Source organism: Saccostrea echinata, unplaced genomic scaffold, assembly GCF_033153115.1.
Source record: "Saccostrea echinata isolate AGI-Se365-2 ecotype Australia unplaced genomic scaffold, CSIRO_AGI_Sech_v1 ptg000054l, whole genome shotgun sequence".
NCBI lineage: Eukaryota > Metazoa > Mollusca > Bivalvia > Ostreida > Ostreidae > Saccostrea > Saccostrea echinata.
In genome coordinates this window covers 60,641,816-60,665,980 of record NW_026889803.1, presented here as the reverse complement: position 1 = coordinate 60,665,980, position 24,165 = coordinate 60,641,816, and the positions used below count along the sequence as shown (strand labels likewise).

At 32.7% G+C, this 24,165-nt stretch overlaps 1 protein-coding gene across 1 annotated transcript in view; it reads right to left on the bottom strand.

Moving 5' to 3' along the window:
• The window catches only part of LOC133205076 (nucleolar protein dao-5-like), a 60,339-nt gene extending 45,563 nt beyond the window's left edge, over positions 1-14,776 (bottom strand). Inside the window, exons 1-3 of the mRNA XM_061340815.1 lie at positions 14,697-14,776; positions 8,225-8,345; positions 2,548-2,638 (exon numbers count right to left, since the gene is read on the bottom strand). Of these exons, the coding sequence (XP_061196799.1) occupies positions 2,548-2,638; positions 8,225-8,345; positions 14,697-14,740 (256 nt within the window). The 5' untranslated portion in view covers positions 14,741-14,776. The remainder of the gene's footprint in view (positions 1-2,547; positions 2,639-8,224; positions 8,346-14,696) is intronic.
• Between the last annotated feature and the right edge of the window lie 9,389 nt (positions 14,777-24,165).

Sequence of the window (24,165 nt, the reverse complement as noted above, 5' to 3'; positions counted from 1 at the left end):
ACAATAAAAACATGAATGAATAAAAATAAACAATAATTCAATTATATTAGCTTCTTATATACACACTTACCCATTTAGACAGTATCTACTACAGTGAAAACTGATAATTTCAAGCAAAACTAAGTTAGTTTTCAGGCACTACACCTGATTTCAGAATTTTCTGAAAATCCAGGATTTATAATTAGTCTAAGATTAAATAATTCCCTGTTTAAAATATCATAAAATTTCAAAATGAGGTCACGGTGATCTACTTTCCACTTGACGTACTCTGAGGAACCATTGGGCAAGATGCATCAACTGACAGTTTGATGATTCTAAGCCAATTAGTATCTGAAAAAATTATGATATAGCGATAAAATCTCAAAATAGGTCACGGTGATCTACTTTTCAGTTGACGTACTCTGAGAACTTGAGATGCATCAACTGACAAAGTTTGATGATTCTAGGCCAATTAGTATAGGATATATTTGAATATAGCCATAAATTTCAAAAGTGGGTGATCTACTTTTCAGTTGACGTACTCCAAGGAACTAAGATGCATCAATTTGACAGTCTCTACATAAGCTTCACCTTTTCTAGACTAGTAATTCTTGAGAGATTTTTGAAGATTTTTCTTATGTATTTCACTGTAAAAATTTTATTCCCTATTGTGGACCAACCCTACCCCCAGGGGCCATGATTTGAACAATATAGAATCTACACTACCCAATGAAGCTTTCACATAAGTTTAAGCTTTTCTGGCCTAGCAGTTCATGAGAAGATTTTTTAAAGATTTTTCCTATATATTTCAATGTAAAACTTTGATTCCCTGTTGTGGCCCAACCCAAGTCCTGGGGGCAACAATTTATTCAATTTAGAATCTACACTACCCAGGATGCTTTCACATAAATTTCAGTTTTTCTGGCCCAGTGGTTGTTGAGAAGAAGATTTTTTAATGACCCCACCTTATTTTTATCTTTTTTTTTTATTATCTCCCCTTGGAATGGGGCTTGGTCCTTCATATTAATAATTTAAACTCCCCTTCACCCAAGGATGTTTTGTACCAAATTTGGTTAAAATTGACCCAGTTGTTCTTTAGAAGAAGTTGAAAATGTGAAAAGTTTACAGACGGACTGACAATGGACAATGGGTGATCAGAAAAGCTCACTTAAGCTTTCAGATCAGGTGAGCTACAAAGCCTTTCAGATTTTGCAATGAATTTTATATCACAAATCCCCATGGCCTTAAAAAAACCCTATATTGGTTTTAAGGTCAAAAGGTAAAAAAAGTATAAATTTATGACCATGACCTTTGACCTTTTGACCTCAAAATCAAAACAGGCCCTCTTTAGCAGGACAAGACCACTAGATTTTCTGACGTCAGCATAAATTTGCTATCTGTTTACTTTACCGACTGTTGAATGAATGCATTATGGGCTACTACAAGCATCAATACGAATTCAGATGTGTTGAAAATAAAGGGCAACTTGAATTGTCCCTAGGAAACTCATTTTTAATTCTTTTTTGATGTTTATGAGAGATATTGAAAATGATGTACAATCTTTCATTTCTATGCTCACATTTACAAAATTTTCTTTAAGAAGCCTTATATCAACATGCAATACATTATTCACCACTGTCACAGAGACAGAGACGTAGGTGCTATTGTGTCGATAAAGCATTATGTGTGGGGTTTTTTTTCACTTATATACATGTACATAGTTTTAGACAGCATTACAAGGTGCGCAATTATTATTTAACTCCTCGATATCTTCAATTTTTTCCTGTAAACTCAAACATCAAAGCGTTTGTACGGTATTTGAAGCATTAGTTGCTTACCAGAATCATCTAAAACTCAAATATTAAATGTGAGCATGGAACAGTGTCTTTGAAATATAATCTTTCAATTTCAGCCTTATAAAGTAAAAAAGAAGCTTTATGGTTTTTCTGGTGACCAAGTAAATATTGTGCAGTAAACCGACCAAAACCACATGTAGCTATTAAATCATATAGTGGACTGTCATGCTTTGCGACTCATTCAATTGATTGGAGAATGGGTTTGACGAAAAACATCGTCACGTGTTGAAAAGTGACTTCCATCAAAGGTAGTGTACCTGACCTGTTTAGGCCATAGGATGTTATGATATATGATTTCACTGCATAAGCTCAAAAACTTTTAAAGATATTGCTTGCAAACGAAAGTGTTGCACATAGATAGAATGAATGATCATATGACCTTTGACCTTTTGACCTCAAAATCTAGAGAGATCCTCTCTAGGCCATAGGAAGTGGTGATATCAAGTTTTATTGCAAAAGCTCAAAGACTTCTTGAGATATTACCCTGTCACAAAAGTGTTACACACAGAAATGGACAGATGGACAGAGCGAACAGACAGAAACAAATCAATCATTGAAAGGACGGCACAAAAAAGTTTTATTCTTCTCTGTATATAATAACACTCACTTGAGTCTCATGCAAGCTACAGATAAATGCCAATTCTTATGATTTTTTTAACCATTTCCATCAGTATAAGTATAGTAATATAATTCTTGAACAAGTCCTGCTAACCTTTCTTTTTAACAGGTGAATGTTTTCCTAGGGATTCTACTCTTTTTAAAGGTGAGGCAAGAGATTGAGCATTTTCCTTATCTCCACCATGCTACCAAAAAAAAAAAAAAAAAACTCAAATCAGAAGGAACAAGAATTGTGAAAATATAATCATTAAATATTTATTAGATTAATAAGAAATCAGCATTCAGGGATTGAAATTACAGGGATAGACATTAACTTTCAGATTCAATTGCCCTTCGGGCAAGTGAACTTAAACTTTGACTTGTCCGAATGCAAAACTTGGTTGCCCAAAATATAAGAAAGAAGAGAAAACCGGTAACAAAATTTATTATTGTAAATTAAGTGAGATATTACTCTATATATGTTAACATGGTTAAGTTAAGTGCCAGAAGAAAAAAAATGATGTGCTGGTGATGCTACAATTTAAATACTTGTAATTCACACTGCCATGCAGCAATATTTCCTTTAAAATAAAATTCATATCTTTGAAAAGTATTTTCTGTACGATCTTTTTGTAAATTTTGAATTTTTTTCCCCAGAAAACTGATGCCACGCTAAAGGAAAAAAGTTACCATGTTTCGAAACATACATATCCTGATCAGAATACATCGTGCACCGAGAATAACTGGTGTTCTTTATATTCTGTGAGTGAATAAAGGAACTATTTTATATTTCATAATAAGAATGTAAAGAAAGTTGTCAGAGGAAAAACTTATTTTTGTCAACAACCACGAAAGAAAAACGGAATAACAAACCTGATTTTTGAATAAACGGTATGATATAGAAACACTACCGAGGAATTTCCGAATGCAAAAACAATGTCATATTCCTGGTAGAAATCAGACATTCAATTTATTGTTTTGTTAATAAACTAATGTAAGATAAAAAAAAATCTATCAGAAATATTCACTTGCCCGATCGGACAAGTACATCAGCAGTTTCACTTGCCCGAACTGAGAATTTACTTGCCCCGGGCAATCGGACAACCGTTAATGTCGATCCCTGCATTAACAGTTGTCCGATTGCCCGGGACATGTAAATTCTCAGTTCGGGCAAGTGAAACTTTAGGTGTACTTGTCCGATCGGGCAAGTGAATTTTTCCTATAGAAATGTACATATTTATTTAGTTTACAATAATTTATAAATAAAACAATAAATTGAACATTTGAATTCCGCCAGGTACCTGACTGATATTAATTTGCGTTTGGAATTCCTTGGTAGCGTTTCTAGATTATACTGTGGATTTAAATTCGGGTTCGTTATTCTGTTTTCTTTCATGGTAAATACGCTCTACGTCTAAAGCTTTGTTAACTTCTTACTGGACTTACTGTACGGAGGTACAGAATTGATAAAAGATAAGAAAACATTAATAGTGGTTATATATATTTTTTGTTTGAAGCACTTACATGATTAACTGGTATGCAATCAACGCAAGAGATGATGGGAGGCAGAATTACATAAATTAGCTTAAATTATTTATTCGTGGGGATTAGTATCTCCTTTCAATCTCATTTTCTGAGGGAATCAAATAAGGAAGAAAAAACATTCCGGAAGGAAAACTAAGCAAGAGTTGGTCAATGTTGGAAGGGAGGGGGTTGAGGGTAGGGTGGTTGCCGTTCCCTTCCTAGACAACGTACTATTCGCATTGAAATGGCCCATTATTATAGTTTAATTAACTAATAAGCTTAAATTTTATATCACAAAAGAGCTTCCATATTTTGTCCTAGTGAAAAAGTAAGACGTTGATTGTAAAGTCAGCGCTCCTCACAAAAGTCCACTAGGAAATTAGATTATTTATTCCACGCAGAATATAAGTAACACATTATATCCTTAAGAGTTGCTTCACAGTTACCTTTGAAAATTACGACTCACAAAAGGATCCTACCGAAAATAATTTTTAAAAATAAGGAAACAGAGGGTTGCTGCTGCATGGCAGTGTGTGTTAACGGGTTAAATTGACAAGAACAGTGGCACACATTTATGTATAGATGCAGCGTCGAAATTTTTTCATGTAGCTCAACTTGCCAAGTTGACAGTAGTGTATTTGGTCACATTTTTTCTTATCATAACATTTACAGTAATAAAGAAATAGATATTCTTCTTAACTAATTTTGGGCAACCAAGTTTTGCATTCAGACAAGTCAACATTTCAGATCACTTGCCCGAAGGGCAAGTGAATCTAAAAGTTAATGTCTATCCCTGGCATTTCTGATTGGTGGAAAAATTTCTTTGATACATACATCAATAAATTTTCACAAATTAGCCAGAACTGTTTTTTGATGTGCACAATGTACATATTTCCCCTTATCATGTAAACGAAAAATGAAATATTTCTATGCTATTTTCCTGAATTCTAAAACTTGTCCGATACATTCCTGAATTACTTATGAATTTTCCCCCATTGCTTACCAAATCCTGGATCGTCTGCATGACAACAATGTACATTTATGGGAAAGAAAGGTGTTTCTTTGAGATAACTGGTATTAACAACAGAACTGACAATTTTTTTTAATACCAAAGCTTGGAATACCATTAATTCTTAAAAAATGCAGGCATGAGAAAAAGAACACCTCAAGCGAGGACTGAATCCTTTCAGAGTGTTAAACAATGGACAAGAGTTTCTAAGAGATTTTACTGTTAGATGTAATATGTGAACAGGGTGTTGATATGCACAAATGAAATCCAAAATTTCGATGACCAAGACTTTTGAGTAGTTTACATTTACTTACCTTTAAGATATCGGCTTACCAGGGAAAATCCAAAGTACATTCACACGCAAAAGAATTGAACAAAAAGTAACAAAACATATGGTAAGTCATTTTTATGTTAGAAACAGCTGGTAATTACAGAATTTGAAAATTTTGTTTGTTCCTTAATGTATTACTGCACGTATGCATGTTTAAGTCAAATACATGTATTATTTAAGTTAAGCTACATGTAGGACAATCATTTGTTTTTATGTTGAATCTCATAACTGAAAGACACATATATAATGTGTTAAGAAACAAATCTTATATTTTTTTTTTTTTATTGAGGTATCAAAGAAAACTTGGACAGAAAACTTTTTTTCCTCAACACACTATCATAGTGCCACTATGCACACTGATGAAGTTTTCTGTTCGAGTTTCGTTTGATACCTCTATCAAAGAAAAAATTATGATTCATTTCTGAAATAATCTTGACAAATGAATTACACGTCTGAAATAGACAGCCACACTTTTCAAATGTTATGACCCTTGGTTGCCATTCTTTGGAGTAAACCCCATAGAAATTTTCACAACGGTCTCTGTAAGTTTTTGGTTTGTAATTTTTGTAAATTTGTCATTTTAAAAAAAAAATATTTTTTGCACCTTCTATTTTGAGTGCCCCAGGATGGGGATACCCATATATAGAAAGAAACAAAATGTTTGTGAAAGACTGATGCCCCTGTATGGTAGCTCATGGCAAAGGTTAAAGTTACCTTTCCTTGGGTGAAAATGTTTTTTTTTACTTTTTGACCTTGACCTTGTAGTTTTATTCACTTTTAAAACACTTTAAAATTCGCCATAACTTTTGATTGGTTGGAGCTTGGGTTTCACACAACAAAAGTGTATTTTTTGCAAGAAAATCTAGGTACCAACAATTTTGACCCTTTGGTCTTGACCTTGAGGTTTGACTTACTTTTGAAAAACTTTAATCTTGGCCATAAAATTTTATAAAGTTATATTTTTTCAAAAATTATATCGTCAATATAATCTTTTACACATTTGCTTCCTATATTTTGTTGAATAAATTAATTACAAATAATTTATTTTTCACTGTTTTTAAGGTATGCAAAAAAGGGGAAAAAAAAACTTCACGCATGATTCGAACTGTCTTCAAGGCTCATGGTTAGGCGTAAGACTGAATGTTAAAGGGTTTTTATCACGTATCTAAATTTCTTAAAAATGAAACACTATTATATTCTTGAAACATATAATTATCATTTAATTATGAAATAATAATGAAAACAGTCGTAATTAGATGATAAAACGCCCGTAATAAAGGGTCCTCGGAGTAAAAATCTCCACTAATTAGACAGGGGTCACGTGGTACTTAAACATCATAGGTTTCAATGGTCAATAAAACTCGTAAAGCTTGTCGTAAGAAAAAATATATTGAATATATTTTTACGCTCAATAAATCGAATACACAAATGGCCAGTTGAAATTTTGACATCGACTATATTCCTTTGGTTATGGACGGTCAATCTTTCATGTATGAACGTCTAGCAGAGAGAAATAACAAGAAAATATGACGACAATTGGAGAGGTCACCGAAGAAGAAGCCGTTGACAACTCGGGACTTCGACTTAATAGAACGAATTGCTCAAATTTAACTTCGTAAACATTTATAAATATGGGAATTTTAAATTCTCCTTCATTATTATTTTAATTAATTATATATAAATAAATCCTGTATATCTTCTATCTGTTCTAGCAGTGAATATCATGTACTAGAAATGACACTTCTTCAACATTCAACGGCGCGGTACGCCATTACGAAGTTCACAACATTCCTACTAGATTCTGTGCGACTTTTTAAAAATGCGTGTTTGTCATTTATTATTTTTTTTAAATGTATCTTTCCTTAAAATATTTTATAGGACAGAAAAAATAATTCCTGATCGATTGGACATAAACGACTTGCAGAAAAAGGCCCCCTTTCATCTCTCGACTAAGTCCAGGAAATGTGGGGAAAAAATTCTTCCTAAAACCTTTCTTATGCACATTTGTGCATCCTAACACCATAAATTATACTTTACTAGCTGTCAATTATCCAATTATCACTTAATTATTTTCTAACAGGTTTAATAGACACAACAAATGAGCCCTTTTGTATACACAATAAGTACTTCGCTTGACCAGGATTGACACCTATGACGTCAGAGCACTGGCGTGTAACATCGGCGATCAAAATATGCATATTGAGAAATTCAAATTTTGAATCGCTGAAACATCAAAAATATTAATTTTCTAGCAAATATTTTTAAATATATGATTTTAATAGCATGTAAACTTTGTCATATCAAAAAATTCTGAGACATGATAAAAACCCTTTAACCACTACGTTATGAAGTCTGCTTGTTTTTTTGTGTGTCAGTGTTATTTAAATAAACAAGTTTTTTTGAAGCATAAAATTTTTTTTCCAGAAATGATCGATTTTCATATAGAATGGGTTCAGACTCCATTTTTTGAAACATGAATTAGATTTTACATTTACTTTTCCGTCATATAAAAGTTAATGAAGAATGGAGACTTGACCCATTCATATTCAAAAATCATTCTTATCATGTGTTTATGGCTCTAATAAATCCCATTTTCCACTTAAATGTGCTTTACTTTCAACTTTAAAACCAAATTTTCAATCAAAAAGTCATTCGATAAAATTATTGAATCAAACGTGTTGAAGATGACATTATGGAATACATTATTTTAGAAAATTGAACTTTTTTTGTGAACTTTAAAAATTGAGAAATATATTGTCCTAGAGTGGGGGATTGTCCTCACCTTGCATGCCCCTTTCTTTAATCTTCGCCATGAGTTGCCATATGGGGGCATCAGTGTTTCACAAACACATTTGTTTTTGGGTTTTTTTGCACTGAACTAGAAAGTATTTTTTTGAAATTTTGCAGGTTATCTTAATATGCACTTACTTGATTGATATCAGTCAGAATATTCTTTAAAACTAGATTCAGGGTATTTTTTTCATCAGCTGTAATTTCCCGACCAACTTTATTTTTGTATGCTTTTTTAATTGTCCCCTTTGTCAACAAACTGAAATAAAACAATACAGGAAATCATTGAGAAAAAACAATTTTCTAATCATTCAGAGCTCAAAATTAGGCATTGTCTTATGATAGCTCTACCCTACAGTTTTCTATAGTCCATATTATAGCCAGCTATAAATCATTTTAACAATGAATGTATCATTATTTAAAATTACAATAGCAATCAAGCCATTTATATAAATTTCACAAAATATTTACCTCTTTATTAATGTAATAACACATGATGAACTTAATATATTAATCCCTGGTAAAAAACAACTTTCACATTCTTAATGATATATGAAGATAACGAACAGTATTTAATCTCAAAAGTCCAATGAAACCATACAAATCTGGAGCAGAGCAAACATGTACCTCAAAATTTAGAGGTGGGATCAGGTGCCATGTAGGAGTGAGCATCCCCTGCTGACCAGTCACACCCACCGTGTGCTCCTAGTCATGATCAGAAAACGGATAAATCCATAGACAGTTTAGTGTATAAATAATGGCCTAACAATTAGTATGAAAAACACCAGACAACATTTGACTCAATGATAGGTTGTATGTGCTTACAAGGTCATTGTATCAACCATAAAACTTGCGAAATGATGACTTCAAATGAGATTGTTGATATTCTTGTTTTATCAACTTGTTTGTCAGTAGCTTGCCTCGTTTTAGAAATTGTTTATACCAGCGTTTTTTCCCTTATATAACTGGTAGCGATAAACGGTACCATTCCCAATGCCAAAAAATGTAAATTTTTCCCAATTTTGAGACCAAAAATTCCCAATTCCACTGCCAAGCAACAGACTACGATAACATCGATTTCTTTTTATATGAAACATTGTACAAGTTGACTAATTGTTTCACTTCCACTTAAATTGAAAGTAGAGATAAGTCGTATTATGGCGAGACCTGTGGTGTAGACAGCGTAGTCATATATTTTGACAAATTGAAAGCATGAAAATAAGAAAACAAGGGACATTGGTATGAAAAACAATAAACATTTGTTGTTTATTCTTTAAAAAACGGAATAATAGGTAATGAGGTTGGAATAAATGCAAAATAGATTATACGTTTTTATTTGTTTAAATGACAGAAAATTCTCCTTTGTTCTACTTCAATGCTATTTTTCCCAATGAAATGGTACTGGGCCCTTTCCCAATGGGTAGAAAAAAATCGCTGTATACATAGAGCATGCTCTTCTGTATCGAATCAACTAGGGATGGGTATCAGCAAAAGTTTCGTATCGTGATATATCACGATTTTTTTTCCAAAAATATCACGATAAATCATGATATTTTTAAACGCAATTTTTACTACAATTTCAAATGAATTTCCATAACATTTCTTAAAAATATGCTATGAACATAACTTTACTTTTTAAATTTTCATTTATTTAATATAAATCATATTTTGATGTCGTTGTTTAACTGTTTTCAACCTTTTTTACACTTCCTATAATTGTCATTCAATAGTTTGAACAAATAAATGAATAATTTCCGGAATTTATAGTTATGTACCAAATACCAGTATTTTAGTCTCCGTATCACGATACGTATCACGCAGTGAAAAATCACAATATACCGGTATACCGATAAAATCGAGCATCCCTAGAATCAACTGAGAGACATAAACCCCATATGCAAGTGATAAGGGTATATTGTTACATAAGTAAGGGAAGTTGACGATTGAAAAGTTAAAGTCGTCACGTTTATCATAAAGCTTTGTTGATAGGTTACAATTAATGTCTTTTTCTAGTAAAATATCTAAATATGAAACAGATGTGTCAGACTCTGTGGTATCTTTTTTTATTCAAGCTCAGTGGTATCTTTTATTTCAAGCTCACTGGGATATATCTAGTCAACATATGAATGGAAGTAACTATTGTTAATTGATGATACGTCGTTGATTTATCGAAATGTCAAGTTGAAGGCCACAGCAAGTGTTTTCATATTCTCATGTAGAAGTTTTTGAATAAATTCTGCTTCATATGAATACAAAAAATTAAATGGGTCTGCTAATAACCGGGCGCAATTTGTACCCATGGGAATTCTCTCTTATCTGTTATCTGTTCTCTCTCTTTGTCGGTGTAACGATCTTTTCTCATGCCACAAAATCATGTACTCTTATTTCTAATTCAATGATAGTATAAACCACTCGAAGGTACAATAAATCATTTGCACCTTTATATCTCACCAGAATTTCCTCTGCAATATCTAATATACAATACTCTTGGCTTAGGACGCATTGATTTTGGCATAGGACTCATTGTTGGCATTAATAGGGGTCCTCTTGACCCATGGTAAATGAATCACTGTGGTTAACCTGTGTCACCTTTTAGAGTAACCAATGAACTCATCGACACTTTGACTGTCATTGGAAAACTTAATTACCTGTCAGTGAGATTCCTACACAAAAAAAGAACAAAATCTGTTTAACTATAGAAACTGTTTTGGCTGCAGAGCATCACTCATTATTCTTTGTCACAGAATACAATCCGACATTTTATGCTAAATATCTTTGTATATATATATTTTTTCAAGATAAGCTTCATTTTTGTTTCTAGAAATGTTTTTCCTTACACAGTTGATATATTTTTGTGTTTTTAAACTGAGTAAATCAATGACCTAGCATCTTTTTAGATAACTCAAGCCCCTCTAGGGCTTCGATCATTAAAAATATCAGAAAATAATTCCGAGATTTTCAAATGCCTGTGTTTAAATTTCAAGAGCAAATATTTTATACTTTTTCTTTTATATTTTTTATGACCCTCTTTTAAAGAACTTCATTTTTTCATAATGTCATAAGCACACTATTACCATGTCCATCGGTCGACAGACATCTCGGTCCAACAACACTTCGGCCCGTCACGTTTGACACCTCGGCCCTGATAGGTCGGCCCAAAATAAATGACACGTCGGCCCATATAAAGGACTCCTTGGCCCAAGCAAAATTTTGTGATAGAAATAATTAATCCAATGTCTGAATTGATATTATTATAGATATAATTATTCTTTCTGACAATTAAATGATTTTCTTCATTAAGAATCAAATTGGAAAGGGGGAGGCGGTTTATGATAGATAATTCATCATAATTGATTAACTTGCATCTCTCTCTTGAGGAAAATGCACAATATATATGCTTAGTAAAACTAGATTTCAACATACTAGGAATTCTTTCTTACGATTTTATATATTTCTATTATAAGAATGGTATGTTATCGTATCATTTTGCATGGTTTCTCTGACGATTTGAAACATTTGAGATAGCTCAATAATTCGTGAAAAGAAATGGATTACATTTAAATAATTTTTTTTTTTTGGTTGGGAGGTTAATTTTTATCTTCAAAATGGCTGAAACTATTAATCTTACATTAAAATTTTATGTTTCATTGACTGAAAAGCACACATAATCATTGATAGAGGAAGCATTGGGAAAAACAGACTCGAGTTAGTTTAGCGATGTAAATGAATTTATGAATGTACAAAGGGCATTTTAGGGACCAGGCAAAATTTAACACAATGATGGGACCGGTACAAAACTAAATTCTCATTAAAAAAAAAATCCATGTCCCATGGCATTCCTATTTAAAAAAAAAATTGTCCCATGCCTTTACTTTAGACTTGTAAAAAAGTTACTGTCCCATGGTTATCAGCTGTAAAAAGTTCTATTAACTGTTTGATAAAATGTTAACTTTCGTAAATGTTTCGTTAGGAAATAAAATAGAAAATATTCAATGGATGTAAATGTACTGTCTCACAATTAAGCCTGCTCGTAATTAACCCCTCATTAATTGTCACCAGTATGACAGGCACTTGGGACTCCAAAGGATTTGCCGCGGCATTTTGTTTGTTTATCAGTTAGCACCTTAATTATATGTCTTCTCATTCCTTGATTATAGTAAAAATGCTCTTGGAAGGTTTTTTTATAATCTGGAAAAAAATTGATCGCATATTCGATTAGTTTTTTTTTAATCAATATTTTATTTAAGTAGCAAATTGGAAATATATTTTTTAATGAAATTTTGCTTGGGCCGAGGTGTCTTATAGATGGGCTGACCTGTCTTAAAATTTGGGCCGACCTGTCTGAGCCGAGGTGTCATTGGGCCGAGATGCAATAGGCCGAGGTGTCGTTGGGCCGGGTGTCTGACATTCTGTCCATCTACCTATCAGTTGAAAAGTTGTTCAAAAATCTTTTTTTTTATTTGTAGATTTTTACTTCAACCATCTCTGAGAAACAATTTTAATGTAATATCTTTGCTTGTAATTTGTTTTGGTAACATCTTCACATCTGCCCACTTTTCAGGTTTTTGCATCCTTAAAAAAAAACATTTTTTTGAACTTCAAAAATTCATGATTCAAAACTAGGAAAACAATCAATTTCACTTAAAAGTCAAACATCAATTATTTTTATATTTTAACTTGTAACAATTATCCTTAATACTCTAAAAGTGGTTATATACATTGGTTGTTAAGTACGCGTTTGTGACCATCAAACATTACGCGAGGTTGTAATATATGCGGTCGCACGAGTTACTGAGAAAAATTTACGTGGCCATCGTTACTAACATCGAGTTGTTCCCCTTTGAAAATGTCAAGTTGTTTACACGCATGAATAAGAAAAAAAAATAATTAAAAATAATTACAAAGACACAAAACAAATAGAATTTATACTGTTGAATTGCTAAATATAACGGCGATCTGCACAGTCAAAAGCGGTGAAGTGTGAACAACTGGTGCACGCTTTATTGTAATTATTAACGCAAGCTCAAACTTCAAAGCAGGATCTACTTATATGTATCTGCGTGGAGAGTGTTTACAATTAATTCAATAGGTATGTTTGTAGTGACTATGAGTTTGTGTAACATTTTGGACTAATTATTTGAAATTAAGAGGGACATACACGTACATATAAAAGAAATGAAAATGAGTTACTGTATCGATGTTTTGAAGCTTTAATTGCGTGACATTGCTTTAAAATATTTAATATAAAGATGCATATTTAATATAAAGATGTTTTGAAGCTTTAATTGCGTGACGTTGCTTTAAAATATTTAATATAAAGATGCATTTTTCATGGCACAATTAAAAAAAAAGAACAGTTACGTTTTCATCACTGTTTGTGATGTATTTATCTACTCACGTGCGTTCAATACCATGATTAATATACAACTGGTTCGACCCATCTAAAAGTGTAAGTAACAGTCTTGAATGATTCCAGAAGTTTGAAATTTTGTGACCATACGCGCAGGGGTATTTTACGCGGTTCTAAGCTTACCGCGTAATGTTGTAAATTTCCCCCATGCGTAAATAACCACTTTTACAGTATTGATAATTGACAACACATTGATTTAGACACATTTGTTTATACACTTTCGTTTTCTATTGCTTGTGCTTGGTCATCGTTTCAAATTGTAAACTACTGTGGAAAATAATCATGCAGATGTTACAGAGACATTACACATTACCAGGTCCGGCACAATCTCTTGATTTAGCTATATAGCTTGATTTTGCTATATAGCTTTATTAAGCTATTCAGAATAGCTTAATTTAGCTATTTTATCACACTTTTTTCTTAAATGTATTATTTTCTCAGCATGCACAAAAAGTCGCACCTTGGTGCAGTGATTATATTCAACCTTGAACTCTTCTGGAAACAATGCATGTAAAAATCACTCATCAAATTGCGTCTCCTTAATAGACTTTGTACTCAAAGTTCTAAAAGTTTTGGGGCTATATAAAGCAATTGATACAGTTACTTCTTCATTGAAATTATAAAAGAGGCCAATTATGGTCAACAAGATAATGGATTGGTAATAATTCAGTACAATGAGAAGCAATCATACTTATCCATGCCTCAACGCACACAAGGTGGTGTACAGTTACACAAACAATGGAAATTCATCTTTTGCTTAAAAGAATTCAAATGCTGCAATGTTAGAACTATCTTTGATTTCAGTTGTTGTTTTGATAGCCCAAAGTACATATATGAATAGTCTAATACGTGTGACTTTTTGTCTTTTTCTTACAAAATTTTTTTTTCTGAAAAACTGCACATAAATAGCTTTATCAAGCTATTTTGAATAGCTTGATAAAGCTATATAGCTTTTTCAAGCTATATAGCTAAATCAAGAGATTGTGCTGGACCTGATTACATTATAATATTCATCCTTTTATTGTGTTTACCTAGTAAGAAATTTCAAAACCGTCACTGTTTTTCAAGAATATTTATATAAAAATTTATTCGATACTGGCAAAGAACGACTATAGGAAATAGAAATAGTGATAAATGTATTTGAAGGTGTAAAAGAGATTGTAATGCAATGAAATAAACTGATGATTCGTACTCCAGTACCTTAAATCAGACTTCTTCACCAGTTTTCTTACAAACTCCTCCATTTGATCATCATAGATTAATGACTGACATGAGTCAATCAGATGAGATCGAGTTTCAGATTGTTATTCCCGCGTACCTCCGTCACAGAAGAGTTCTTGATTTACTTTAGACAAGTCGTTCGTTAGAGTTTTTTTTTTTTTTTTTTTTTTTTTTTTTTTAAATATTTGGACTAAAAAAATAAGCTTTTGTCTTACTCTACATTCAAAACCATACTAAATCTGTTATCTTATATTTGCTGTTCTCCCGTTCTTCTTTCTCGTAAAAGAAAGGAGACGTAAATTATGCTTTTTTTCGGGGGAAAAAAGGGGTGGGAGAGGGGGTTAGGAACTGAAGGGGTTGTAACTTCCGATAGAATGATTTTTTTGGTAAAATTTCAGACTTATCTAAATTCTTGACTTATCACTCTTGATAAATTATACTTTAACTGAGTAAGATTGTGTCAACGTGCATTTATTTGAGTAATTTTAAAAGATTTTTAATTAACTTGTCATTTTAATTTGCATTTCTTGGATATTTCATTTAGTTTGCTCTAAATTAATCATCTTAACTCATTTAAGAATATCAAACAGCTCAGATGGAATTTTTATCAGATAATCATTATATATATATATATATATATATATATATATATATATATATATATATATATATATATATATATATATATATATATATATATATCTCCGGAAACTTTTTTTTTTCTTTTTACACTACTTACAATTGTAAAACAAAAATGTCTGCCCCTGCCTCTATAATTTCTACAAACGTCCTACCTTTGTTTTCTAAGATCATGAAGAAAAGTTCAGTATCGCAGTTTCGAACATTTCTTTAAATTTATTACTTTATTACTTTCTTTTAATTAAATTTTTATCATTATTAATTTTCTTCGCTTTGAGCGTACCTGATATAGAATGTATTCCCCACCTCTATCTCGAAAAAGAAAAGGTGAAAAGGCGTATTTCTATGAACTCTTTTTTTCCTGGTTTTAATTTAAAGCCTTTAAAATTTTAGATCCATCCCCCTGAAAGCCGCGGACATCGCGCCACTCTTTGGGCAATAACAGTGATCAGCGTTAATTTCACCTTTATAAGTTTATTGAGTTCACCCTCAATCAAGACTGAACTTTCTTGGATGTGTGCAATCATTTTGATTTGTGCATGGAGGTCAATGTCCGTAAGTAACATTTTACTGGGTCGTTAGGACGTCTTCATGTAATGAAAATTAATTAGGAAAAAAAAACAAAAAACAAAGACGATACACTGACAAAGTTTTCGCTAATGGGGATGTAAATTCGTGGATAAGGATAAGACCCACGAAATCTACAAACATACAACCCAACCCCCGTAAGATGATGATTCCACGTGTCTCAGATTTTTTAAGACAGATTCTGGAACTTACAAGTATCATTAAATCAATCAGCGGTGAACAGAGTTCCAACATTTTAGGAAAAAGAAACTTACATTACACTTGTAAGTCCTGTATACAAAGTATTTCTCAGATTTTTTTCTCTGATTCTTAGTCATTCATTTTGTTTTCCTTTTACATGTATTTCCTCTCAAAACCTCAGCTATTGTAAAATATCTTCTTCAGTTAACTTCAATGTGCAAGCCCATTGAGCTAAATTTCGTACAATGGGTAAAAGCCGGCGAAAAAATTTAAAAAATGATAAATTTCGAGTTATAACATAGAACTCATGTTAATAAAAGTGTCGTTTACTGATTTTTATTTGATTAATTTTCAAATAAAAATCAGTAAACGACAAAAGCAATAATAGGTTAATGTAAACAGAGATATATTTCAACTATATGTTATTTTCATTTTCAAAATTACCTTAATTATTTATTGGCCAAAGAGTGATGTCAGGATACTTTCAAGACACTGGGTTACGCAATTTAAAATTGATCTGGGGAATTTTTGGTCGAAGAGATCTGGATACCAGTGCTGTAAGTTATAAGAAAATCCAACCCATGACCCAAACCTTATAAGATAAATAAAATATTTAATAACTTTCATCAAATTTTTTCCTCAACTTCCAAGAAAATTTATGACAAAATCAAAGTATTAGACTATCGGCACTATATTTGGACGGTGTACCCCCTCCCCCTTCCTGAAATTTTTTATTAGAATTTTTTTTTTTATTAGACACGATAACTGCCTAAAAATACACGAATTCCCAGCTTATCACCAATATTCCGTTATTTGATACATATATCACCTTTTGATAAGTTTTGATTTGTCCGTCTATATTGTTTAAAAATACTAGTACATTGACTGCATGTATAGATATATGTAATCCGTAGAGGAGCAATACTAGTATTTAAAATTTAAAAAACAAAAAGTGACATCAGATGTGTCAGAATATAGGTATGCTAAGCCATGTAGTTAAATCAAGTTACTATTTCTAATAAAATTTTCAGAGGGGGGGGGGATACAACAGAGGTCATTTTTAAAAGCATGTTGATCTGAGTTGCAGGTGACCTAATGCAAACAATGGTATACCACGAATTGTAGAAATATAAGTTTGATACTGTTATAACAGTAAAGGTCAAATGAACAATTCTTTGTTGCAATTTTTAAATCACATGGACGCTATAAATTACTTCGGATTTAAATCGATTACGCAGAATTCAATGTTCCTTGATACGAAAGAGGAAGTTTTTGAAAATAAGCTAGTATGCTTTAGCTGTTCCGTACACGGATAAACACAAAATGACCGACATAAAGGCAATATCTCAAATGCAAGTACGGAGGAAGTGCCATACAGATTTTAAGATACCAAACAGTTCCGATCAGTTTGATGCATTTCAGGAAGAAATTGTTCAGGCGACTAAAGTAACTTCTGATGTAATCCAACAAGTCAACAATTATGTCAGACGAATCCAGAAAGAAATGCTCGATTTACGAAGAGCGGTTGAATTATTCAACACAGACTTAGCAGAGGAAATGAAGACACTCATTTCAAAATTAATAGGTAAAGAAAAACTAATGATACTTACGGAAAAAATAAGAACATTGTGGAATAATCAGCAATAATAATATAGTCAGCAATGTTTATGAAAGTGTAAAAGATAATCTTTTTATTTTAGCTTCCAACCCTTCACAGTCAAACCAGAATCAGGTGTTTCCTTCTACAAGTTCATCGGATTTTGATCTTCAACCTGCACAAAGAGACACAACAAGAAACACGACAAGTAAATTAACTGATCTCAGGTGCTAGTTTATATTTCTTATATTTAACTTCAACCGACCGTATTCATCACAGGCACTTGTTTCGTATACGGGGCATCCCTAGTCCCCTACTTACTTTTACCACAAGGTACATGTACCTAACTCAATTTTAGACACCCCTGCTTCAAGCACGTATTTTGTTAATATATCAATCATTAACCTACTTTAAAATGACATCGTTCGCTTTGAGAGACTTTTTTCTTGTCAATTAAATCGTTTCAGACGTCTCTGGTCGAGCCTCTTTGTTGTAAACCACTCATTTATCGTTCATTTATACCCCCAACCGGAAATTTCTATCCCATCTAAAGTCTTAGATGAGTTAGTGTAGTCTACTAGACTAAGTGTAGTCTACTAGACTAAGTATGCCAATTTAAGTTATATTAAAATCAGACCAAAACTGTAGGAGGAGTAGTGTTTTGAAAGTATTTCACAAAAATTTCTATTTTTAGTAACCATGGCAACACCATTCATCGAAATAAAAACCGATCAATAGAATGATGTATCTTAGTGTTGTCTACTTGTGTGCAAAGTTATACTGAAATCAGACTGTAGGAGAAGTAGCATTTTGAAAGTATTTCACAGAAATTTCTAATTTAGTAACCATGCATGGCGACAATGTTCATCGAAATCAAAAACCGATAAACAGAATTATGTATCTTAGTGTAGTCTACTTGTGTGCCAAGTTATATTGAAATCAGACCAAAACTCTGGGAGTTGTTGCATTTTAAAAGTATTTCACAGACATTTCTATTTTTAGTAACCATGGCAACACTTTTCATGGATATCAAAAATGTGTACTAGTATCTTAGTGTAGTCTACTTGTGTGCAAAGTTATATTGAAATCGGACCAAACTGTAGAAGGAGTAGCATTTTTGAAAAATTGTTTACAGACAGACAGACAGCTAGAAGGACGGACGACGGACACCTAACTATTGCTTAAGCTCTTCTGGCCAGTAGAGCTAAAAATGAGTTGCTCGTTATGGTAGGATTTGTAACAAATACAACGTACCTTATAAAAACTCGATAGAACAGCGAAAATCCCGTTAATTGTTAACTGATGTAAATACACGTAGTTTTGAAAATTCATTCGTTAGGGGAACATTATTTTCAAAACATGATACATACGTAAGTTTGTAATCTTCATGTCATTTTTACAGAGCGTCTGACAATGTAAGCACAAATAAGGAAGGTCCAGAGCATGTACACAGAACAGAAAGTGAAAAGCTTAAACAACTCAGAGCTCTGCAGGAAATCAGTGACCAGCAACAAGAGTTAAGAAAAATTATGATCGAGGTAGACAGCATAACAAAGGAATTGGAAAGAAATGGTCACGTGTCGGTAGAGGGTCTTATTGCCCTAAAACAAGACGTGGATAAATGAGCAGATAGTCTAGAGACCGTTGATGTAAAATATGCACGAAAAAAAGAGGAAGAGAGAAAAGAAATGGAAAGAAAAAGGAAACAGAAAGAGGAAGAAAGAAAACGTAGGAAAGAGGAGGAAGAGAAGAAGAGGAAACAGAAGGAAGAAGAACAGAAAAAGAAGGCTGATGAAGATGAAAAAAGAAGAAAGGAAGAGGAGATGAAACGCAAAGAAATGGAGGCAAAGAGGAAGGAAGAGGACGACAAAAAGCAAAGAGAAATACAGGCAAAGAAGAAGGAAGAGGACGACAAAAAGCAAAGAGAAATACAGGCAAAGAAAAAGGAAGAGGATGATAAAAAGCAAAGAGAAATACAGGCAAAGAAGGAAAAAGAAGAAAGACAAAGAAAGGAAAGGGAAGAGGCCAAGAAGCGGAAAAATTGGAGGAACTGGCCACCAATGATGTAAGCAGACTAATTCAGTTATGTTCATCTGAAAATACGTGTATTTAGTATATGTGTACCTTTTATGAGTAATTATTAAGATATCCGAGACATATTCTTCGTATATTGGTGAGTACTGAGCAGAGCCATTTATCAATTCAAAGTAATGAATGTTTAAGAATGTGATGAAAATCCATTTGTTACCATTGTAAAATTCAAAGACCTTTCATTTTGCAAGTGTAAATTTATAATTTAAACACATAATCTATTATGTTTTACCAGTATCAAATCAATTTTTTTAAGATTCTATCGAGACGATGACACAACGACCTTCCACAAGGGCATTGTTTGTATAGCTCTTTCCATGGAAGGTGAACTTGTGAAGGAGGACCTCACTTGTGTTGGATCTGATGGTAACAATGAGAGGGAAAAATGTCTGCAAGCAGAGAAAAAAGAGGTCCTTATGTCATCTTTAGTAACAATTAAACCATCAACAATGTCAGCAATTAGACTACAGGTAGTAATGTGTGTGGGGGGGGGGGGGGTATGTGTGAGTGATATGTTTAAAAATCTTAGCCAAGGGGCGGAAAATTTTGAGGACTGGATATTTCCGAAAGTTGAACCATATGTTTGTGTCACTCGCTATAAAAGTCGTCACCATTCATCAAGGAAATGGTTATACTTTTAAAATTTAATTTTGGGTACAATAAGATTTTAAGTTTTCTAGCAATGAAAAGAAAATACACAGGTATCAGAAAATACTATGCATAAATACTATACATACAAACTAAAATTTAATCAGCCATGAATTTTGCATATTAAACAGTTTCATTGTGAATTTGCACAGGCATTGAGTATGCAGAAAGACAACAATATTTAATTTTTCCTTCAGGAACCTCTACACGTGTTTATTCCACATCAAGTGAATCAGAGCTCAAGACATATTGTGGTCAAAGTGTCGTTAGATGGCGGACCTTGGAAGACCATGAACTATGAAGTTGCCATTCCACCCAATGTGAACATAACGGTAATAGTAATTCAGTAAAGACTGAGATTCATACAAAGATTAGATTTTTTTCTCTACCAGAAATTAAGTTTTATTATATCTTTATAGGACGTCCATATGGTACATATTGTCGTGAACAATTTCAAGTCCGTTGGAATATTAGTTGCGTCCAGACCCAAATTTCACGCCTTTTCTGTTGGTAAAGAAGGCGGAACCGTCGAAATTAATAGTCCATTGAAAGCTAGACTTACATTTCCGAAGGACAGTTTTAGTGAGAAAACAAACGGAACTCTACAGGTACTGTATGTACAATATATATATTTTATCTCGTAAAAGATCAAGTGAGAATTATATTTTTTAATTACCTTTATAGCGTTAAAACTTGAAAAAATTATGTATTGAATACTGTAATTACAAAAATACTAGCATCATTTCTAACAGTAAAAGCAGTTATAGAAAAAGATTTACACAGTATATATAAACAATGAAGTGTTGAGAATTTTATTTCTACGTAAATACAAGTCATCTAATTCTAGTATCCAAATTGTGATGTTTTAGATTACGGACAAAAAACATACAGTTAACATGGCTAAAGATGTAAAGGACCTGCGAAATGCCCAGCTTGCCCTTTCTCCCCATAACATCACGTTTGAGAAAAAGAGCAAATCGAACGTCTCTCTTGAAATTTACCCAGACCTCCATCGAATAAGTAAGAATCTTTCAAAACTAAAGCAATTGTCACTGTTAGTTGTCATTTCTGTTTTTTTTAATACAATCTCGATCAAATTTTGAAAGTTCGCCGTCCACTATCTGCATTGAAGACATGCGAGAAGACTCTTATAGAAGAAATGGACGCAGAAACTGTTGCAGACGTTCTCTACGAAAAGGGTATCATCGGTTCTACAACGCTAAGAGAAATCCAGGTAAATGCTTTGGAAACTTTCACCATACAATGAGGATGTTTTAAGATAACTGGTAATCTAACGACGGAAGTTTTTATAAATAGTATAAGAAGTCCAAAGAAGAAAAGGTGAAGGTTTTAGTTGAAGACTTGTTATTTTGTGAAGAGGACGAATTCCAGCAATTAGTGGAGAGTTTGGAGGAGTCAAACCAACAGAATCTTGCTAACATTCTCAGGAAAGCTTTGGCCAACATTTCGAGCAAAGAAATGGGAAGTGATTTTGTTGGTAAGTCGTAAAAAATTTGATGTCCCGTTTAACTTCACATCGAAAACTTAAAGAACAGAGAAAAGTTGAAATAGTTTCTGGTATTTATAAACAATATACATGTACTTAAATGGATTTATTTTATTTCAACATCGACCATGAAAAAAATTCTGTTTATGAAAATAATACATGTAGATATAATATTTATTATAGAGGAGGCGGACGATAAAGTAGTCATATTGTCTTGTAAGAATCATCAAGGCTGGTCTGTCGTGGATTTTGAAAAAGTTAAAGACAATCCAGACGCATGTCTTCTTACACTTCCCCGGGAAGGAAAGTCTTTCAGGTTAACATAATCAGCAGAAATTAGACTGATGATTATTATTCTAGGAATATTTTTTGCTAACCTAAACAAGATTTTTTCTAATCAAAGTTTGTCGCTGTTTCAGTTAAACGTTGTTGCATTTCTGACAACTCCAAAACCACTTGGTATATTTTAACAAAACTTTTCACAAAGTATTCCTGGGTAAAATTTATTCAGGGAACTTTAAATGAAGGGCCAGGCTCCCTTATATAAAAGGGAGATATTGAAGACATACTGAAAAAATATGTGGGATCATTTCTTGAGATTGATTGCGTTTCGTAACCTTTTTCATAAATCAAACCTATTTATATATTCCAACAGTGTGATTGGTCTGGTCGTGCCTAAGTCAGTCAAAGATTCAGAGCTATCTCGTTTGGCGGAGCTATTCTATGTATCTTCTGAGCAGTTTCGAATGCGTTTGATTGTGAAGCAGCACAAAGAAAACAAGCACCGCTTGGCTATCCGATGTGTAAATCCTAAATTGTTCTCCAGCTCTGTGTCCGAACTGACGGATCAAGGTTTTACAGAGGGGCCATCAGAAAGTGTGGAATTCAGCGTCAGCGAGGGAGAGACAGTATGGCTGCAGCTCATGGGAAACCGGAAGTTTGCTTCCCAGCAAAGTTCTGAAGTGCATTTCAAGGTGTACTTGAGTGCTATCTACACCATGGATATCAAGGTCTCTGAAACTAAAGGAAAAGACAATTCTTCCAGATACAAGAATGACCTTCAATATAATGTCGGACTAATTGAGCAGAAACCTCCAAGGCACGGGGTTTTCAAACTTCAACTTTAATTAAATAAGGGACGTCAACAAACATTCGCATATTCACTGATTCGATTAGTTGATATTCGAATATGGCTTTAAGATTTGAATATTTGGTGTTTTTCAGATTTCACGAAAAAGAAATAATTATGATCAACAAAGTTTAATTAAAACAGTTCTGGAATTATCCCCGTTTTATTTACTAGCCTTATTTCTTTCACTACTCTTATATCTTATAGATCTACTAAATTATTTGGTTCTGAGTAACGTTACTAACGTATAAAAGAAATATACAAGAATTCTTAATGCATTATACAGATTTTTTTCATAGTTTTTAATAGTTTAATACGATCGGATCTAGAATCGAGGACAAAACGAAACCTTCTTATCCTGTCTACAAGACTAAAGAGTATACTTAACAGGATTATTGATCATTGAATTACACAGTCTAGGGTCTTCAATGCCTCTGTGTAAACTCTCGATCATCTTTTCTTGTCTTGCTTAACTTGCGGTGGACTTCTGTATTTACCTGATTTTCATCTTTCAACTTTTTCGTCGACTTTATTTGTCAAAAACTTAAGATGAAATGCTACACCAAAATTTTATTTAATGGATCACAGGCACTTGGGGTATGGAACCCCCCTTTCCATTTTTTTTTCTTTTTAAATCTGGGATTGAGTCACCTTCTCCCTATTTTTGTATTCTAATATGCACTATACGTTATCGATAATGTAACTCTTTTGTCTCTATAAGCTGTTTTTAAATATATCGTTTTCAACTGATACATAAAAAGAGAGAAGGCTTGCAACTCTTTTCTTGTCGTCAGCAAAACATCGCTTAAAATTCGCCTGATTATTTATCTAAAGCATAAGAACACATGGAATATCCATACGTCAATAAAGTTTTATATATGTGCCCCCGATTTATAAATATTTCGATTAAATCACCAACATCTAGGGTAAATTTTGTTTATGCTTTCGATAATTAATCAGGCGACGTTTAAGGTTTTACCAAAGGTCAACATGTCAAAAAATTTATTTTTACAATAGCTCCAAAACTATGCGGTTTATAAAGTTAAAACTTTTACAGTTTATAAATATA